The sequence below is a fragment of the Nannobrachium achirus genome (genome assembly GCF_963921795.1).
Source record: "Nannobrachium achirus genome assembly, chromosome: 18".
Lineage (NCBI taxonomy): Eukaryota > Metazoa > Chordata > Actinopteri > Myctophiformes > Myctophidae > Nannobrachium > Nannobrachium achirus.
In genome coordinates this window covers 53,307,939-53,324,162 of record NC_137825.1, presented here as the reverse complement: position 1 = coordinate 53,324,162, position 16,224 = coordinate 53,307,939, and the positions used below count along the sequence as shown (strand labels likewise).

Sequence of the window (16,224 nt, the reverse complement as noted above, 5' to 3'; positions counted from 1 at the left end):
CTACTAGATGAGTCGCGCACAGATTGTGCACGGTGCGTGCGCGTGCCCACGTTAAAAGGTAAGGACAATTTGGCCGCTGCTTACTACAGCTATGTTTAAAATGGCAGCAAAATTGTTAAAGGAGTCATTCAGACCAAAACACATACAGGGTTAAATCTGCCTTTTATCGTACCCCTTCATACCTGCTTTAGTCGATTTTTTCATAGCTGCCCCTTTTGCTAGATTTCGGCTGCCCCTGTTGCTAGATTTCGAGGGCTCTCTCATAACTAACACAGTGGATTGTCCTTAGGCTAGTGCGGTTATTTCTTTAGCTTCATAGTTAGTAGTTTTTAATTGGATTGTGTTTACACAACATCCTGAGACCAACCAGCTATGAAAAACAATCGACTAAAGCAGGTATGAAGGGGTAGGATAAAAGGCAGATTTAACCCTATATGTGTTTTGGTCTGAATGACTCCTTTAATGAGAAAACACAGCTGTTCTCTAGAATCTGGGAGAAACCACTACATTTGTTGGGACTAAAACTCAAAGAGTTATGAAATGTATTCGTTATCAGCGGCATGTGTGATCTGTCTGGTGCTCTTAGGTATCACTGTGGACAATTGATTGTTTTGATGAGGTGTTTGTGTGTCTTTGTATGTGATGGAGTGTTCTCACAACTCTGTACAAAAATGTTAAATCTATAAAAATAAAAAATAAAAGAAGAAAGAAAAAGGATTGGAAATCTGAGCTATATGTCTGTAAATGTGTCTGTATGTGCTGTGTCTTTTTTTCTTTTTCTTTTTAAATCAAAAAAACAAAACAAAAAAAAACTAAGTCTTCAAAATCCTTCTTCTAAATCAGTGGTTCTCAATTTCATGTCAAGGACCTCCAAAATGACATGCATTTGGCCGCGGACCCCCCCCCCCCCCCTCCCCCACCCCCCCAAAAGAAATATGTTGTTCCAAGGAATCCCCAGAAGCAGAGATTCGAGTTACAAAAGTTTGCTTTGAAGAATATGTGTATTCAAAGATTTGATCTGCTATTTTTCAATAGCTAAAGCATAGGATTAGTCAGGTGAAAAGGGAATGTGTATCAGTCTGAAGTAAAAAAAAAAAAAAAAAACTAGTTCTGTAGGTGAACTGGTCTGGAAGTACCTGCAGTGGCCGCATTATGGGCTGCTGGGCAGGCCGTCTGCTCAGCCAGGGCAGGGAGACCGTCTTGTTGACACACTTGGAGTGGACCAGATCACACTCTGTCCCCTCATAGCAGCAGTGGAGGTGGTCCGAGCAACACTCGGCCTGCAGATGGCGGCATTGGACACAAGTACACAATATTGCATATTATTGCAACCCATTTAGGCCTAGAATTATTGAATGCTTTAACCAGTGAAAAATAGCAGATATACAAGCTCACAGCGCGGCTTGTAGATCTGCTATTTTTGAAAAAGGTCGTGAAAATGTGTGCAAATCTTTGAATATATGTATTTTCAAAGCGAACGTTTGTAACTCAAATTTTGCTTCTGGGTGGTCCCTGGAACTAGATATTTTGAAATGGGGGTCCGTGGCCAAATACATATCATTTTGGGGGTCCTTCACATGAAAAGGTTTGAGCACCACTGACATCGTAGTCTCTCAAGAACAAACTAACTGAGCTCCAGTTAAGTGAAAAGGACCTTTTCTTTGACGATGGCTAGCCAGATTGCTGACATAGAAACATAGTTTTTTTTTCCAAAAATCTTAGATGGATTCAAAAGACACTTATAGAATCGGGTCAAAATTCTTATTTTCACGATTTTTCAAAAATAGCAGATCTACAAGCTTGCAGCGCGGCACTCGGTGCCGCGCTGTGAGCTTGTATATCTGCTATTTTTTTATATTTAAAGCATAAAATATTGCGTCATAATGTGTTCAGGCCTAAATGGGTTAACTATGACAGTGGTTCTCAACCTGAGGGTCGGGACCTCATATATTATATTCTAAATATTTTGGCCACATTTTGTCCAACTTAAACAACCAAACACGATGAATAACGTCCTGTGCGACCTCGGTTGTCGCCCTTAGGCGTCTTGCTGGTATTAAAATACCACGTAATGTTACAATCTGATGTCACAGAAAATATTACAGTCCACAATTTGGCTGCAACATATGGCAGATGGCATCCTGGCATACCGAGAACAAAATGAATACACCATTCTACTACTGGAAGACCAACATGACAACATTGAAAGAGAACGTTACAAAACAGGAAACAGCCCGGCAATAACCTGACTCAGAGTGAGTGGCTTTGCTTGTATTGCAAACTGAGACAGACAGTTGTGTTGACAACGGTCTTGAGATAACCTACTGATAACATATGTGCACAGTAATTCAGATAGGGGTGTGTGTGTGTGTGTGTGTGTGTGTGTGTGTGTGTGTGTGTGTATGTGTGTGTGTGTGTGTGTGTGTGTGTGTGTGTGTGTGTGTGTGTGTGTGTGTGTGTGTGTGTGTGTGTGTGTGTGTGTGTGTGTGTGTGTGTGCGTGTGTGTATGCGTGCGTGCGTGTTATTTAGATAGCATATGGTCTAGACAGATGCTAGGATTGATGTTTAGCTTAGCAAACTGTTTTCTTTGTTTGCGAACTTTGCGCCCTGTTGTATATGACTAGGGTTCATACTTCATCAGGATAAAAGCATCTGCTAAATGCCTAAACTGAGAATTGTATGTTAGGATTATTATCATTAGCTCTTTTCTTCGATAGACCTTTATTGAGCCCATGGGGCAACTGGTATATTAATACAATGCAGTATTAACAACAAGTATCAATCTCAATAGCCAAATACTAACTCAAAGTTTTCAATGACTCTATCATGGTTACAATGGAGTTTGAAGTTACCATGGGTGTGTACGGGGAAGGGATGGGGAGGGCCTGAAGCAAATGAAAATCTGTCCAGGGTGTTCACAAAAGCCTGATTAGAGAACCCGAACCCGAACCCTAACCCTAACCCGAACACCCTTTGGTCCGACCACCAAAACCTAACCTTAACCCTAACCTCAGTAAAACTATGCCTAAACCTAACCCTAACCCTAACCTCAGTAACCGTGACGCTGGTGAGTAGCTAACCTGCCGACGCTGGCGAGTAGCTAACCTGCTGACACTGGTGAGTAGCTAACCTGCCGACGCTGGCGAGTAGCTAAACCTGCCGACGCTGGTGAGTAGCTAACCTGCCGACACTGGTGAGTAGCTAACCTGCCGACGCTGGTGAGTAGCTAACCTGCTGACGCTGGTGAGTAGCTAACCTGCTGACGCTGGTGAGTAGCTAACCTGCCGACGCTGGTGAGTAGCTAACCTGCCGACGCTGGTGAGTAGCTAACCTGCCGACGCTGGTGAGTAGCAAAACTGCCGACGCTGGTGAGTAGCTAACCTGCCGACGCTGGTGAGTAGCTAACCTGCCGACGCTGGTGAGTAGCTAACCTGCCGACGCTGGTGAGTAGCTAACCTGCCGACGCTGGTGAGTAGCTAACCTGCCGACGCTGGTGAGTAGCTAACCTGCCGACGCTGGTGAGTAGCTAACCTGCCGACGCTGGTGAGTAGCTAACCTGCCGACGCTTGTGAGTAGCTAACCTGCCGACGCTGGTGAGTAGCTAACCTGCCGACGCTGGTGAGTAGCTAAACTGCCGACGCTGGTGAGTAGCTAACCTGCCGACGCTGGTGAGTAGCTAAACTGCCGACGCTGGTGAGTAGCTAACCTGCCGACGCTGGTGAGTAGCTAAACTGACGACGCTGGTGAGTAGCTAACCTGCCGACGCTGGTGAGTAGCTAACCTGCCGACGCTGGTGAGTAGCTAACCTGTCGACGCTGGTGAGTAGCTAACCTGTCGACGCTGGTGAGTAGCTAAACTGACGACGCTGGTGAGTAGCTAACCTGCCGACGCTGGTGAGTAGCTAACCTGCCGACGCTGGTGAGTAGCTAACCTGTCGACGCTGGTGAGTAGCTAACCTCCCGACACTGGTGAGTAGCTAACCTGCCGACGCTGGTGAGTAGCTAAACTGCCGACGCTGGTGAGTAGCTAACCTGACGACGCTGGTGTGTAGCTAACCTGACGACGCTGGTGAGTAGCTAACCTGACGACGGTGTTCGACCAAACGGGAGTTCGACCTATGGGACAGTCCCCATCCTGAGTCACACATTCCAATGAATACTTGTACCTTTTTCCCCCTTCATCATTGGATGTTCTGGGAAAGACTCACATTTGGTAGGGGACAGCATCCGTATCCTCCGTCAGGGGTTTGGCAGCAGGTGCTCCCGTCCTCACACATGCCACCATCAGGACAGATCAGAGCTGTGCACAGGCCCACCACAGCCAGGCACAGGAGTCCCACCCTCAGGGTCTGGTGAGGCAACAAACATCACTAGCGACTCGTAGCCAACATACAGTGGTTTTGTGGTAAGAGGAGACTACAGTATGTGGCTAGGGCTGTCACGATCATCACATTTTACGATGACGATTAATTGTCATTCAAATGTAATTGCGATTAACGATTTAATTGTGTTTTTGTCGTTGACAATTACATTTTCTGTTTGGCTTGTAGGCTTTGAAGTTGCACATGGCAGATATGACACGTAACCTAAATACACAAAGAGATTACTGACATCTTTGACAATGTTATACTTTTAAATAGAACATTAATGAATTAAAATGAAAATATGTGAACATCTTTCAACATGGAAACGATTATGAAAAAATAACTGGGACTATGTCAAATAATTGCGAGTGGACAATGATGTAATAGTGTGACAGGCCTATATATGTGACGTATGGAAAATAAAATGTACCATATCTTATTTTCTACCCATTTTTGTGGTTTCTGGAGTATTTGGCCACCAGGTCCCCTAGCATACACAGTATTTACCACAATAAAGAAATGTTTTACTAAAGCTTTTACTATGAGGTTCATGTCCCCTTTTATCTATGCATAGCACTATAGCCTTGGACATTTTTATATCAATCATTGATATAAAAAGGTATGTATTTGAGACATTGACAATGTCTCAAATACATACCTTTGCCTAACAATGCATGGGGTTAATTTGTAGATGAGTTATCTTAACCATTATCTTTTATACCTTGGCTATTCAAAAATAGCAGATATACAAGCTCATAGCGCGGGACAGATTGACGTGCTATGAGCTTGTAGATCTGCTATTAAAAAAAAAAAAAAAAATCTTTGAATATACTGTATATAATTTGACATTTTAAAGTGAACATTCATAACTCAAAATCTTTGCTTCTGGGAGCGGCCGGTTATGTTCTATCACACCCTTAGTTCCTCTGCTGTGTATCTAGCAGTTAAACAAAACTAAAAAACAAAAGGGCACAATGTGATTTGACTTCATATTGACTCCAAATATATATGTTATTTTTCAATAGTTAAAGCATAATAATGATACACAATAATGTGTACCCGTTCTGAATGGGTTAAGGCTGTGTGACCCACATACAGCGCAAGTGTTTTTCTTACCATTGTGAGAGGTGTGCAGGCGGAGACAGGGAAATGGAATTCAGCTGTTATTCACCTACACACTCAGCTGCAAAGCATGCTCCCTGTGAAGAATGAACAGGGCACAAGAAAACAACTTGATAACTTCTATAGAGCATCGCAGTTGAAGCCCCACCCCGTCTTGACTTCCCTCTGGGGTCGGAAGCGTTTTCTTCATTCATTTCTTCCATAGACATTTCATAAAGTATTTATTTAAACGTTTTTAAGCCTCGGACAAGCCACCTCGGCAGGTGAGGAATCATGACAATATTCTTTTTAACGATTAATTCAAAAGCTGAAAAAAGGACAGGGTACAAGACTGTGTACATCATTATTTTAAAAATTGCGGAAAACTACACTCCCAGAATGCATTGCTAATGACACTTGTTTCCTGAAATATATCCCTTAAATCACGCTCAGTTTAGTTATCCAGGCCAGCATATGGCCTGACATGTAGTGATTTTCATCTCTGTGGACGCTCTTATCGTTATCTTTAACATAGTGCATCATATTTGTAAAAGAAAGACACTCGCTCACAGATTTCTGCTGAAGTGCAATAATCCGCCGGGAAGACAGGGGGTAGTAAACTACTTCCGCGGTAACCGCAAGATACATGAAAGAAGAAGAAGCTAGACCAATCACAGACGTCGATTTCACCGGATGTACATTTTTAGCAGTATGGGTAATGCAGTTCTTCTCCGAGCGATCTTGATTAAAACGTGTTTTTTACTAAAACTAGAGTGATTGCATACATACTCGGGGGTTCTACAGGAACCATTTTACAACCACCAGCCTAGTGGTAATTGTACATTGAATTGCTACGACTTTGTGGCTGATAATGAAAAACCCTATGGTGAAAATGAATGGGACGTTTACTTCCGACACCTCACTGCGATGCTCTATCACAAGCAGTGTGGCGTAAAGTAACTAGATGTACGTATTTAAAGCCATACTGTGTAAGATGCCCAACTAGTGGTCATTAGCCCTATAGCAAACCGCGGTCGCGTCCGCGTCTTTCGGACGTTTTTCGTACCTTCAGACCCCCGCGTCTGCCTCCACCTCGCTGAGATCTATCTTTTAAGGGGTCCCTTGTTCCTGTGCGTTCAGTAATTCCAGAGATACGGACTCCTTCACCCTGCCTGGTAGGCGAAATTACCTAGAGAAGGGATGGTACAAACGGGCGACAACAAATATGGCTGCCATAGCGACCCCACTTCAAGATGCGCTGTGATTGGCCGGCAGTTGTATAACCCTCGCTGTGATTGGCCGGTAGTGTGATGACGCAATTTTGGCGCGAGATCCGGTCCACGGCAAGGATCTCAGCTTACATACAGAGAAGGCTTTACAGGCTGAAATTCACGGCGCGGATCTTCTAAAACTTTTGTGATTTAATAGTTAGGAGAATTTTAAGATTTGTTTTATAAAAAAAGTTACATAGTACAACTTTAAGTGCGGTGTACTTTTACTCTCCACTACATTTTGTTGAAAACTTTAGTTAGCCTACTATAGTTACACTGTAGATATAACTTATAAATGTATAAAACATACATTAACCTATCTAGGCCTATTTTATACCTCGGCTATTTGAAAATAGACGATCTGAGCTTGTAGATCTGCTATGTTCAAACATTTTGTACTTTTACTTTTGGTGCTTTAGCTTTAAAGTAGCCTACATTTTGATGCCGACACTTCCATACTTTTTACTCCAGTTCATTTTTAGAATTCCAGACTTTTACAGAGAATTTCTGTACAAAAGTTTCATATTGGTCACCAACACTCCCCCTCCCCCTGGCACATCACTGACTTGGCTCCACCCATTCTCTCACCTGCACTGATTCACCACACCTGCACCCACTCAGCCCAAATCAGTTACCTGGTGACTATATATACTGCCCCAATGCTCAGTCACTCAGTTTCTCTTTGGCAGCAGCAACAACACTCATGGAGAGCCCTGTCCTGGAAGAGCCTTGCCCTTGTTTATGGTCAATGAAGTGAGTTCAATGTTTTCCTATATGACTTGTACGGTTTGCCTAATGCCTATATGACTTGAAAGGTTTACCTGAATGTCGAGCCTTGGCTTATGGTTTCACCTTGAGTTGTAATTGTATTTATGTGTAGTCCTTATGCCTTATAGAGTATTGACCTTGTGTTGCTATTTATATGTATTTACTGTAACTATGTTCTCTTCATTTACTGTATGTTCTTTTTATCTATTTTATAGAATAAAACCATTAACTTTATAAATCACAACCATCTGGAACTCTTCTTCTTCGCACTCTGACCGGTGCAGCCAAGGCAGTGTTGAAACCAGACTCAAAACCTGGAAAGATCCTACCCTTTGTAACATGGTCCTTCGACGCCGAGAATGTCAACATTGCATGGCTGGAGAGGAGCCCATGATGTCTACCACTACTTCTCCTCCAGGGCGCCGCCTCCTCCGGAGCCCGGGCTTCCTTCGTTGTCTCCGCCTCCTGCAGCCCGGCACCCTCCTAGTCTCCGCCTCCTGCAGCCTGGCACCCTCCTAGTCTCCGCCTCCTGCAGCCCGGCACCCTTCTAGTCTCCGCCTCCTGCAGCCCGGCACCCTCCTAGTCTCCGCCTCCTGCAGCCTGGCTCCCTCCTAGTCTCCGCCTCCTGCAGCCCGGCACCCTCCTAGTCTCCGCCTCCTGCAGCCCGGCACCCTCCTAGTCTCCGCCTCCTGCAGCCCGGCTCCCTCCTAGTCTCCGCCTCCTGCAGCCCGGCACCCTCCTAGTCTCCGCCTCCTGCAGCCCGGCACCCTTCTAGTCTCCGCCTCCTGCAGCCCGGCACCCTTCTAGTCTCCGCCTCCTGCAGCCCGGCACCCTCCTAGTCTCTGCCTCCTGCAGCCCGGCACCCTTCTAGTCTCTGCCTCCTGCAGCCCGGCACCCTCCTAGTCTCCGCCTCCTGCAGCCCGGCACCCTCCTAGTCTCCGCCTCCTGCAGCCCGGCACCCTTCTAGTCTCCGCCTCCTGCAGCCCGGCACCCTTCTAGTCTCCGCCTCCTGCAGCCCGGCACCCTCCTAGTCTCCGCCTCCTGCAGCCCGGCACCCTTCTAGTCTCCGCCTCCTGCAGCCCGGCACCCTTCTAGTCTCCGCCTCCTGCAGCCCGGCACCCTCCTAGTCTCCGCCTCCTGCAGCCCGGCACCCTCCTAGTCTCCGCCTCCTGCAGCCCGGCTCCCTCCTAGTCTCCGCCTCCTGCAGCCCGGCTCCCTCCTAGTCTCCGCCTCCTGCAGTCCGGCACCCTCCTAGTCTCCGCCTCCTGCAGTCCGGCACCCTCCTAGTCTCCGCCTCCTGCAGCCCGGCACCCTCCTAGTCTCCGCCTCCTGCAGCCCGGCACCCTCCTAGTCTCCGCCTCCTGCAGCCCGGCTCCCTCCTAGTCTCCGCCTCCTGCAGTCCGGCACCCTTCTAGTCTCCTACTCCTTCTCCTGCTGTAAGGCCTCCTCAGTCTCCTCCCCCTCCTGCAGCCAGGCCTCCGCAGCCTCCCCCAGCACCTGGGCCCCCTCGTCCACCACCACCTGAGCCCCCCCAGCCCCAATCCGTGCTCATGGGGCTGCGACACCACTCATCACCAATATGACCTTTTTAGATTTGTAAATACTGTCGTATTTGGGGCGGCTGTACAAAAGTTTCATATTGGTCACCAACACTCCCCCTCCCCCTGGCACATCACTGACTTGGCTCCACCCATTCTCTCACCTGCACTGATTCACCACACCTGCACCCACTCAGCCCAAATCAGTTACCTGGTGACTATATATACTGCCCCAATGCTCAGTCACTCAGTTTCTCTTTGGCAGCAGCAACAACACTCATGGAGAGCCCTGTCCTGGAAGAGCCTTGCCCTTGTTTATGGTCAATGAAGTGAGTTCAATGTTTTCCTATATGACTTGTACTGTTTGCCTAATGCCTATATGACTTGAAAGGTTTACCTGAATGTCGAGCCTTGGCTTATGGTTTCACCTTGAGTTGTAATTGTATTTATGTGTAGTCCTTATGCCTTATAGAGTATTGACCTTGTGTTGCTATTTATATGTATTTACTGTAACTATGTTCTCTTCATTTACTGTATGTTCTTTTTATCTATTTTATAGAATAAAACCATTAACTTTATAAATCACAACCATCTGGAACTCTTCTTCTTCGCACTCTGACCGGTGCAGCCAAGGCAGTGTTGAAACCAGACTCAAAACCTGGAAAGATCCTACCCTTTGTAACAATTTCTATATTGCTGAATCAATATAATTAATTAATAAGTTCCACCACTGATCACAAGATCACAAGTGCGATCAAGTCATCAAGAGAGACCCTATATCTGACATTGATTTTCAGTGCAGGCTGTAATTTGACTATAATCAAATTAGAAGACACTCTAACTGGATGTATTTTTACTACACTTTTAAACATTCATTCATATACACCAGGGGTCTTCAACGTTTTCAGGCCAAGGACCCCTTAGTTGAGAGAGAGATGAAGCAGGGACCCCCACAACCTGTTCATAGATTCCATATACCGTAGTTTCATTGTTTTACAACACAATCATCAGTGTATTTTGGATTCATGTCAATTTGTGTTTTCAGATATCTAACCACTTGAACCGTCAATACTTAATAAACTTGACCTTTCACTCTGTACTTAGTCTGCTCTTTTTCGCCTCTACACCAAAGATCTGCTATTTTTGGCTAAAGTTCTCAGAATATGGACCCCCTGTAGTAACTCTGAGGACCCCCAAGGGGTCCCGGACCCCCTGTTGAAGACCTCTGATATACACTGTAAAGGCAAAAAGATGTATAGGCTAGGCTAGGCGGCTAATAATAATGCTAACTAACTAACCTGCCGTGCCGTGCCGGGGGCTTGAGTGACACATCGTCAGCAGCATCGTGTTGCAAAACAACAAGAGCAGCCTTACTTCTTACCTCGTGTGTTCAGTAATCAGCACATCAGCTCCAAATGGCACATGTTGTGTTGTGTCAGCCGTTTCCTTGCTTCAAATGTATATATAACCTGTCGATCCAGCAGTAAAAGATGTATCTATTATCCTTATCCTTCCCACAACAGAGTCTGACTGGCAGTTTCTCCACAACACAATTGAACAATCACATGACACGCTGCATCATGTGACCCATGTGGATCACTGGTTCCCAAACTCTGGGTCGGGGCCCATTTGTGGGTCACAGACACATTTTCATGGGTCGCTTAATTTTGTGTTTCCTTTTATTATATATATTTTTATTTGTGTTCATTGTTTAATTTGTGTATTTTTCATTTCATTTGTTTTGATTTTGTGAGAAAAAGAGCATGTATTGTTGCATACATCTATATAATTTTGTTTGTGTCTTAAAGTAGTTGTTCACCCACAAAATGACTTTTTTCACACTATGGAGACTTGAGTTCAATAATATTTTTGGTATTTGTCGCATTCCTAAGACAAAAAATGTATTATAGTAAATTTACCCCCATTGGTTCTGAATGGGGACCCAAATGCATTTGGGTCCCCATCCAGGGTGAGTTACTCCTTCAATAATGACATTTGTTCAAATAAAAAACACTTGAAACTACATTTTGTTTTGAATTATTATTATTATTTCAGAACATAAAAAAAATAAATAAATCATGATTTCATAAAGAAATCAAAGAAAAATCTAAGAAATTTCATAAAAAATAAAACAAATGTTTAAAGTGATCCCTGACTAATACGACAAATATGCCTTAATACATTATAATTGTCCTCTATAACTACAATGTAAAATTAAAAACACCTTAATTATTTTATTTCTTCTAGAAATAGCTAATCTTTCACTCAACAGGGGAAATGCCTGTCGCAAGTTGATGATGTCATAAATGTCATGTGTGATCTATCCCTATGGAATTTATGGCATGCATGTGCAAATAAAAACAAACTTAATACTTCATATGGTTAATATGAGCATCAACTCAATATTTCAAATGTGTTTTTTGCACATGCATTCCATAAATTCCATAGTGTTAGATCACACATGACATTTATGACATCATCAACTTGCGACAGGCATTTCTCCTGTTGAGTGAAAGATTAGCTATTTCTTGAAGAAATAAAATATTGAAGGTGTTTTTAATTTTACATTGTAGTTATAGAGGACAATTATAATGTATTAAAAGGCATATTTGTTGTTTTAGTCAGGGATCACTTTAACAACTACCGACACCAGGCTAAAACATTTGGGAACCACTGATCTAGTTTCTCATAGCCTGGAAGGACACCAGCACTGTGATTGGCTAGTTGGTAGGACAATGTCGGCTCCAGTATGCAGTTCCCGTGACAGCCCACTGGCCATTGTGGCCAATCACAGAGCGACCCTCCGGGCGATGGGATCTGGGTTTTTAAAGGGAGACCACATGAACCACACGAATCAAGAACTGAGATTTTAACATGTAGGCCTACACTGACTGTTATCCTAGAATGGCTGTGATATTACATCATAGGCAGTGTATCATAGGCCTAAATAAGATATCTGAGCGGCTAGATATATTTTATATGCGCAGAATTACAATTAAAATGTGGTGAACCACAGTTACAAGGGGGCTGACCCAGGCGTTTCTTCTTGAAATGCATAGAATTGGATCAATCAGTAATTTAGTAGTAGAGTCTCAGCAACAACTACACCAATACCACCTAATCAAGTGCTGTCATCAGTATTTTAAAAATACCCAGAACCATTTTTCTATTATTGTTTGATGTGCAACATCTTTATTATTCAACCTCCGCCCGCCAGTCAGTCAGTCACCCCTCATGTCACGCTCCATATATGGCCATCCTTGTCCCTTTTTATGCCCATACATGGAGATCCCATTCTGACCATCTTGAATTAGGGCCGATGCATATAGGCCTACTCCACTTCAGAGCCGATTGCCGAATTTCGGTTCGGCTCTGTCTAAACTACAATATGGCGTCATTCAGAGGTTCTGGGGACGTGTTCTGCATTAATTCGTCTGTTCTGGCCTGGTGTTTGGGCTCCTGGGCCTGATAGGCTCAACCAGGGATCCAGGTCACCTCTGAACATAATAAGCCCTTTTGCAAATCCCGCCCCATTCTGCCCTGTTACTATGATAGGACATTTGACCCTGGGCAGATTGTTTTTATAGTGGCAGTGAATGGGATTTTTTTTCCCCTTCATAGCCTCATTACAGCTATATAAAGTACCAAAGGAAAAACATCTAGGTGATATTAATAAAAAGGGAAGACAAAGGTACAGTAATTACATAGCAAAACAGTAGTTTTCCCCCCGAAAATAAATGTTTTAATTAGTTTAATCCTCTGGATCAGAAAGAGAATAGACCGCGCATTGCATCCTGGGTAGGAAGAGGACAGAACTATAATCCTAACCTCACATAATAGGCTGGCTTTTCATAATTCTGCCCATTTAAAATATATGTACCCAATCGTGACTCTTAGACCATTGATATGGTCCATGTGAACTAGTTTGTTGAAGCTTATTCATTATGATGAGCGAGATCACGGCCGAGATCGCGGCCGTACCGGGCGATCGCCGTGTCGCGCACTGCGGACAGTTTTGAAAGCCACATTTAACATTCTCCAGAATCTCCACTGCACAAACTCCACCCCCGATAGCAAAAAGTGAATGTTTTTTTCTGGTTGGCCAGTCAGGGAGTCTCAGGGACCAATCAGAAGGCTGACAAACGGTCTATTTGGGTCATTGTTGAATAGTTGCGGTCAATCGATGCGTTTTAAAAAGTATCGTATTTTCCGGACTATAAGGCGCACTTAAAAGCCTTTCATTTTCTCAAAAAACTACAGTGCGCCTTATAGTCCAGTGCGCCTTATATATGGATCATTCATTGACATTGACATTCCCTTTAGCACAGCTCCATCTGTTGGATGCATAACGCGACGGTAGCGTCTATTATGTGCGCCTTATAGTCCGGTGCGCCTTATATATGAAAACAGTTAGAAAATAGACCATTCATTGACAGTGCGCCTTATAGTCCGGTGCGCCTTATAATCCGGAAAATACGGGTAAACACATAAAAGGTTTTAGCGATATATTGCAGCCTAAAACATAGTTTGAGTTGTTTTCAACACAGCGCTTATTAAATAAAGTCACAAAACAGTGAAATGACCGTGTAAACCATTTTATTTCTATCTTGTTCCAAGTACAGAAAGTATCAATGTACAGTTTACAAACAACCGACCAGGATTCATGAAGCAAATGATTTTCAACGCATATATGTCGGCCTACAAAGTAGGTGTTGTATTAAACAGGCCATACATCAGGAACCAAGCAGAAATCAGCATGTTTCCAGAATGCCATCAGGACCGTCATATATACCCAGCAGGGACGTGCTGGCCATTGGGAAAAGCGGGACAACTCCCGAACGGCCGGTTCATTCTCGGGCTGGTCCAGGCCGGGCCATTATGAAAAAATTCAACTGTTTGCACAAAAGTAACAATTTAACTGTTTGCACAAAAGTAGTGAAAACAGCAGATCTACAAGCACACAACGCCTCGCACCGCGAGGCGTTGTGTGCTTGTAGATCGGCTGTTTTCACTAGTTTAAATAATTTTTTAAATGATAAATACAAAACAAACTGTTTTGGACATACAAGGTTTCCACCCGACGAAATATAGGCCTAATTCATGTAATTGGCCCACTGGCTTGTCACTTGTCATGATCTGAAATGGCAAATCTAGTAGCAGCAGCGCTATAGAGAGAGATCTCTCTCTATAGCGCGCAATGAGGGCCTCTCCAACTCTTTTTTCCCGGGCTGAATCAGGGGCCCAGCACGTCCCTGATCCCCAGCACTCAGCATTTGGTGTAAACCCGTTGCCGAGCCGTCCCGTTGTAAAACTGTCCATATATCACGAGTTCATAAACATCATTCAAGAAAATGTCATCCGAGAAGAAAACCTTTCTCTAAATAAACAAAGACCAGCAGGGGAAAGCCACGATTGCACAACTTAATAGTAGCTAACGTCGTACCCGTTCCAAAAAGGTACATTTACAGCAGAACGACAGAACCACTCAGTAGCAATTCACTCAGAACTGGGTTGATCTCCACACTTGGAACCTACGACACACCTTCAGCTTTGTACCGGAGGCTACTGACACATGAGGCTTAAGAACAGCAAGCAAAATGGTGAAAAGGACAACATGACTTCTACACAGTCTTTAACCACTTAAGCCCTATATACTTTGTCATTATGATGAATAGCAAAAATTGGATGGCGACGCGTTGTGAACTTGTGGATTGCCCTTTTTTTTATGATTGGAATTTCACCTACAGTATAATGATGCCCCAAATAGGCATGCAAGGTTGAAAGTGGTTATGGATTTCCATCATTTTCATTTGAACATCAACATGTCTCTCCCTTTACCAAAACTTGACTTACCGCAACAAAAATGTTATACGATTGAAAAAAAAAAACATACATTTTGTTCTCTTTAGTTTTAGTATAGGAAAGCTATTAATAATCAATGAATGTGATATCGTCACTGTCGGGCATAAACCTTGTATCTCCAAGTTTCAAATTTGTATGTTTTTTCACCAAGTAATCCCCCGTTCCATCATACAAGGCTGTCGCACAAAAGTAGTGAAAACAACCGATCTACAAGCACGCAACGCCTCGCACCGCGAGGCGTTGTGTGCTTGTAGATCGGCTGTTTTCACTAGTTTGAATCATTGTTAGAATGATAAATGCAAAATGAACGGTTTTGGACATACAAGGTTTTCACCCGACAACGACGCTATATAGCTGAACAGTTCACAGTCGTTTATGCGTCATAGGCAGTGATGAAGCTACAGCTACAAGTGGGAGCATGTTGGTCAGTGTGTTATCGTTGTAAACATTCACGACCGGAAGTGGATTTTGTTAGGAGTGAATCGAGGTGAAACTTAGCTAAGTTAATTTGGCAACATAATAAATTCAATGCTCTGATGATACGTCATTATTCTGTGCCAAAACAAAAAAGTCCTGGACTGATTCAAAAAAGTTTCATTTAAAAACACCCTATTCTACATATTACATGCACATATACACATAAAATCTCATATAGTTCAAGTTCATACCATTTACAAGTTTGGTGGGGGGGGGGGGGGGGGGGGAGGGTACAAGAAATGAGGAGTATACCAAGACATATTAGGTGCAAAAACAAGTTAATTTGTCATCGATTTTGGCAGGCATGCTCCCCAGAGTGACGTGTGTTATTCCATAAATGCAGTGTGCTTATTAGTGTGCATCCGACAGGTTAGTTATGTTGACATTGTCACTAACTGCATTTAAAAAAACAAAGAACCTGCATGCCTATCACCGAACCCTATGTGAAAGAAGGCACTTACAGGAAGAGGGGGGGGCAGACCTCCATTCAGAAACACCCCCACTTAGAAACATCCCTATTCAGAAATACCCCCACTGAGGTTAGGGTTAAGCCCGTATCAGAGTCTACAGTGGAGACCTATCCACCGTAAATTTGAGGTGGAAACTTTTCCACCTCAAGTCAGAAAATAAGTGCAGGCCATCATAGTCACGGCCCACGGTGAAGTCCTTTACCCCGTCTAGACCGGTTCAGGTCGACCAATCAGTGAACGGGGTGTAGAGCCTGCCTGTCTGATAGTAAAAACAGAGAGATGTGTTGGGACTCACGGTGGAAAGCTCTCCACCGTGAGGAATGATGTAATGTAACGTTGAAGTTTCATGACTCAAAAAGACTCGAAAAGACTAC

At 43.9% G+C, this 16,224-nt stretch overlaps 1 protein-coding gene across 3 annotated transcripts in view; it reads right to left on the bottom strand.

Moving 5' to 3' along the window:
* grnb (granulin b) overlaps nucleotides 1-10,577 on the bottom strand; it is a 54,794-nt gene extending 44,217 nt beyond the window's left edge. For all 3 annotated transcript variants that reach the window (XM_080748099.1, XM_080748100.1, XM_080748101.1), the window contains exons 1-4: nucleotides 10,423-10,577; nucleotides 5,480-5,562; nucleotides 4,208-4,348; nucleotides 1,137-1,280 (exon numbers count right to left, since the gene is read on the bottom strand). In XM_080748099.1, the coding sequence (XP_080604225.1) occupies nucleotides 1,137-1,280; nucleotides 4,208-4,348; nucleotides 5,480-5,482 (288 nt within the window). In that variant the 5' untranslated portion in view covers nucleotides 5,483-5,562; nucleotides 10,423-10,577. The remainder of the gene's footprint in view (nucleotides 1-1,136; nucleotides 1,281-4,207; nucleotides 4,349-5,479; nucleotides 5,563-10,422) is intronic.
* Between the last annotated feature and the right edge of the window lie 5,647 nt (nucleotides 10,578-16,224).